This window comes from Gymnoscopelus microlampas (genome assembly GCF_963454915.1).
Source record: "Gymnoscopelus microlampas genome assembly, chromosome: 11".
Taxonomy (NCBI): Eukaryota; Metazoa; Chordata; class Actinopteri; order Myctophiformes; family Myctophidae; genus Gymnoscopelus; species Gymnoscopelus microlampas.
The window spans coordinates 42,931,533-42,936,532 of record NC_139948.1 but is presented as its reverse complement, the minus strand read 5'-3'; the positions used below and the strand labels follow the sequence as shown (position 1 = coordinate 42,936,532).

Here is a 5,000-nt window from a genome sequence, read left to right as displayed (position 1 = left end):
GCTCAGTGGTTCCCAACCTTCTCTGGATCAGAGCCCTCTTGAAAATCTCGAAAAGTGTGATCGCCACCAACATGGCAACCATTCTGCCGTGTGGGTGGCCCACCAGTAGATCACTGATTTGGCTGATGCTTTCATCCAAAGCCATGTATGACACTGGCTATAAGGGCTTGGGTCTTGGCTTAAAGGAACTACAAAGACAGGAATATTCAAACAACAATCTCCCCAGGGAAGTTTTCCAGGTACAGGCAACGGGGGGGGGGGGGGGGGGGGTCTTCGACCCAGGTGAAGGGATTATATCTCCACCCTGGCCTAGTGGGACCACCTTGGGATCCCCAGTAAGGGAAGCCAGGGGTTCTCTGCCTGGGCTGCTACTGTACCTACTAGGTACCTTGAGGGCGTTCCAAATGGACCCTTAAAGGTTTGTAACTCTGAGTTACAGGGTCTTTGAAATCAAAGAGGTTTGAGAACCACTGATCTACACACATGAACGTGTCCTTAATAAAGTTTTTGATCTATTGATTGATTGACACAGTCTCTCGGACCCACCTCTGGCGGTGGCGGTCTCTCCGTCAGGGTGGGCCATCCTCTGCATGGCCGTGGCCGCCACAGCCAGAGGCATGCTGATTGGCTGTCCCAGCACGGAGCAAGACAGGTCAATGGTAGACACATCTCTCAGCACCCGAGGGAAGAAACGCCATCTACAGTATACAGTACATGCACACGACAGACGACACGTCCCATAAGCGCACGCACACGCACGCACGCACGCACGCACGCACGCACGCACGCACGCACGCACGCACGCACGCACGCACGCACGCACGCACGCACGCACGCACACACACACACACACACACACACACACACACACACACACACACACACACACACACACACACACACACACACACACACACACACACACACACACACACACACACACACACACACACGCATGCATGCATGCAAAGCACACACAGTGTTTAACATGAGGGAACATCTGGCAAACAGAGGACAGTCTATTGGCAGTTTTAGGGTCAGGAATAAGATTTAGGGTTTAAATTAGGGTTAGGTGTGGTATTAGTGTCCCTCCCTATTGTGGTCATAATAGCCAACCTACAAACTCACTATATGATAAAAAGGAGGGGACCACATATAGACCCCTGGGGGACCCCGGTCAGTGAAGTATACTGTATACTGTAGGGTTTAAGTGGTTAATGATAGGCAATAGGCATCTAGTAGTGAGGGTTAGGGGTAAGGTAATACCTGCAATAGAAGTTCCTCACTGTGTGTGTGTGTGTGTGTGTGTGTGTGTGTGTGTGTGTGTGTGTGTGTGTGTGTGTGTGTGTGTGTGTGTGTGTGTGTGTGTGTGTGTGTGTGTGTGTGTGTGTGTGTGTTTGTGTGTGTGTGTGTGTGTGTGTGTGTGTGTGTGTGTGTGTGTGTGTGTGTGTGTGTGTGTGTGTGTGTGTGTGTGTGTGTGTGTCTCTCTAATACCTGTCAACACTCACACGAATTTAGCAGGAGACTCCTGAAAATATCCTTAATTTTTGACAACTCAACCCAGACGTTATAGTAAAAGTGTGTATACTCATAGGTGTTGATTGATTGATTGATTTGAATATTTTATTAAACAGAAATGTAAAAACAGCACAAGTACAGTTAAACCCTTTGTCTAAAAGGTACATCCAAAAAAGTTGTTGCGGTTTTGTTTTCATTGGGGTCCTTGGTATTCAATTCATAAGCATATAAAGTAGCACCAAACAGTTCAATATCATCACAAAAGAGTCGGAAAAAACAATGGGAGGGAGGGATGAGAATCAAAGGAAGGGGGGGGGGGGGGTGGCAGTGCTGTAGAAGGAGAATTCTACAGCATGTGTGCACAAGTTCAGTATATGGAGATAAGCTTTTGAATAATTATGGTTGCATAGAGTTCATCATTGAGCATGTCCCACTGATATACATATGCAGCCAGGACCATAATGTTAATACTAAGTCAGTGAATACTAAGTGAATACTAAGTGAATATTACGTATTCACTAGTATTCATTGACTTAGTATTCACTAAGTAAATACTAAGTCAGGCCCCCCACCGGAAAATCTCCTTATTTTTCACAGTCTAATGTTGTCAGGTAGGGTGGCTGTGTGTGTGTGTGTGTGTGTGTGTGTGTGTGTGTGTGTGTGTGTGTGTGTGTGTGTGTGTGTGTGTGTACCTGTTGAAAGCGGCGGTGTTGTCAGCCAGGGTCTGCTGTTGGTCGGCTCCAGAGCGGTAGTAGTCATAAATAGCCTTAGGAAGGACCGTCCTGGCCTCGTCCTCAAAGTCGCTCATACATACACGCTGCCCCGACATCACTACTACACACACACACACACACACACACACACACACACACAGCTAGTGGCTCTGAGGAACGCTGAGAAAAAGACACAAACAAATACAGTGAGAGAGAGAGAGAGACGACACCAGCAGAACAGCTTTAATCATTAAACTGTTGACGTGACCCTTACCCCTGGCTAGTCTAATGTACTGTCGTAAGAATACTTATCCAACCTGGAAGACTTCAGCTGCCTCTTCCAATTAATTAAGTTTTAACCACAACCTGTTCAGTTTTTATTTCAACAGAGGAGGGATCTGCCCTGAAATATGCCTAAAGCAGTTAAAGGGTAGTTGGTTTATATTTACATTACATTACAGTCATTTAGCAGACGCTTTTATCCAAAGCGACTTACAATAAGTGCATTCAACATAGGTAGGGAACGAAACTACAAATCACCAGAAGTCTTAAGTGCATTTCCTGCAAAAACAAGCAACCAAGAGTATACCTAGCGCTAAGGTAAAAGTGCAATATATCAGCTACCTACTTTCTTAAACGGATGAGACAAAATAGCAAAATCAAATGAGCACGAGCTAAGTGTATCGACCATACAAGATCCAATAAAACAATACAACAATAAAACAAGAGTTCGTCCTCTAACTAGTTAACAACAAGTAGGCCAGGCAAAGAGGAAGGGTAGTGTTTCCTGAATAAGTGGGTGTTCAGCCTGCGGCGAAAGATGGGCAGTGACTCTGCTGTCCTGACATCAGTGGGAAGTTCATTCCACCACTGTGGGGCCAGAACAGAAAAAAGTCGTGGCCGTGTCGATCGACCAGAAGGACCCTTGAGTGACGAGGCAATCAGTCGCCCCGAGGTGGCAGACAGAAGTGGTCGGGCAGGGGTGTAAGCATCGACCATAGCCCGGAGGTAAGAAGGAGCTGTTCCTTTCACTGCCCTTCAATTGACCATTGTTTATAGCCTACCAAACAAGGGCCTCCACTGGGTTTTCTGAGCCTGGACACCATTGGATTGATAAAATCAAAGTCGTGTCCACTCAAGACTGAAAGCATGCGTGCACAAGATCAGTACATGGAGATTATTTTTTTAGCAGTTATAGTTGCATAGAGCTCATCTTTGAGCACGGCTGCATTTCATGCCATGTGTACCGTATGCACAAGTGTGTGACTGATATATTTTTTGTCTTGAAAACCAGGAGTAGCCTATGTCACGTTGTCATTTTTCAAATAATGCCATGATAGCCTGTGGAAAAGACAAAATGCGAAAGTGAAAAACGCTGGGGGCGCTGTTTTTTATTTTTATTTGACGATGGGTTCCCAGATTGCCCTCCCACAAACACACAGGGAATTGTGCTTGTATGGACACTCAGCCAAACCGGATGCACCACAGAGGATTCAGAGGATGTATGTATGTGTACTTGCTCAGTGTTGAGCAGCGATACTCACTTAAATACTCCAAGTTACCGTTCCAAGTTATCTACATTAAAACCCTTCTGAAGTCCTTTGTTATAATATTTTTTCTGTACCCTATTTCAGAAAAGCTTGGCAAAGTTGTAGAAACCCCTCATTTGATTGTTAATGTAGGGCTAATAAAAGTCATTTTTAACTCCTCAACACTTATGTGTGTGGAGTAATAAATCATTATATAATATAATGTTGTAACACATGACTCATTCCAGTGCTCATGTATGTTGGAGTTTATTTCAAGGCAATGGATAATCAAGTCAATGGATGGAGTGCGAGCCTCTTTCTTTTCTTTTTAATTTAACATTCATTTAGGACATCAGACCTAGTCCTGTCACAATAATCGTCTAATCGCATTTATTTGATAATAAGTGCAATTATTTTTGCATAATTATAATGAATAATCGTTTCCATGTTGAAAAACATACATTTTCAAATATTGAAATTTGTGACGCGTTGTAAGCTTGTAGATCTGCTATTTCCGCTACTTAAGAAAAACGTTTAAAGTATAAAATTATTAAATGTCAGTCATTTCTTTTATTATGAAGCCTAAAAGGCAAACAGAATTTATTTTTAACATTAAATGTTAAAAAGAAGTTCAACGACAGAAACGTAAAATGCCATGATCGCCCTAATCACACCAGAAGGTCAGAGCACAGTGGTAATACAAAATGTATATTTTCCATCACTGAGACCAGAGATTGTAGCTGCAGTTATCTAGATTCTCCACAAGAGGTCATCAGATCCTGGAGGTGAACTCCACTCTCCTGACAGTGGACCTGCTTATCTCTGATATAGAACGACAGCCTAGACACACACACACACACACACACACGTGCACGTGCACGTGCACACGCACACACACACACACACACACACACACACACACACACACACACACACACACACACACACACACACACACGGTGTACAGTGACACAGAGGTCGGTCGAGGTATGTGTTGTGTATGTAAATGATAACAGATATACTGAGCGACTATTTGTGTGTGTGTGTGTGTGTGTGTGTGTGTGTGTGTGTGTGTGTGTGTGTGTGTGTGTGTGTGTGTGTGCGCACGCGTGTGTGTGTCCTTTACCTGTAAGGGCCATGGCAAGTTGCAGTTCTGACCTCAGTAGCTCCAGAACCTCAGAGACTCCTTGATCTCCCTGTATACACACAAACACGCACATGCACGCGCGCGCGCACACAC

At 44.5% G+C, this 5,000-nt stretch overlaps 3 protein-coding genes across 3 annotated transcripts in view; 1 reads left to right on the top strand and 2 right to left on the bottom strand.

Moving 5' to 3' along the window:
- Window positions 1–2,347, bottom strand: part of LOC311055392 (2-Hydroxyacid oxidase 1-like) — a gene marked incomplete at both ends in the record, with an annotated part of 6,326 nt that extends 3,979 nt beyond the window's left edge. The window contains 2 exons of the mRNA XM_084071575.1: window positions 547–698; window positions 2,211–2,347. Of these exons, the coding sequence (XP_083927701.1) occupies window positions 547–698; window positions 2,211–2,347 (289 nt within the window). The remainder of the gene's footprint in view (window positions 1–546; window positions 699–2,210) is intronic.
- Window positions 1–5,000, top strand: part of LOC311055986 (far upstream element-binding protein 2-like) — a 184,890-nt gene that overhangs the window by 162,684 nt on the left and 17,206 nt on the right. The gene's annotated exons all lie outside the window — the stretch shown is intronic.
- The window catches only part of LOC311055897 (2-Hydroxyacid oxidase 1-like), a gene marked incomplete at both ends in the record, with an annotated part of 7,006 nt that continues 6,538 nt past the window's right edge, over window positions 4,533–5,000 (bottom strand). Inside the window, 2 exons of the mRNA XM_084072165.1 lie at window positions 4,533–4,600; window positions 4,887–4,956. Of these exons, the coding sequence (XP_083928291.1) occupies window positions 4,533–4,600; window positions 4,887–4,956 (138 nt within the window). The remainder of the gene's footprint in view (window positions 4,601–4,886; window positions 4,957–5,000) is intronic.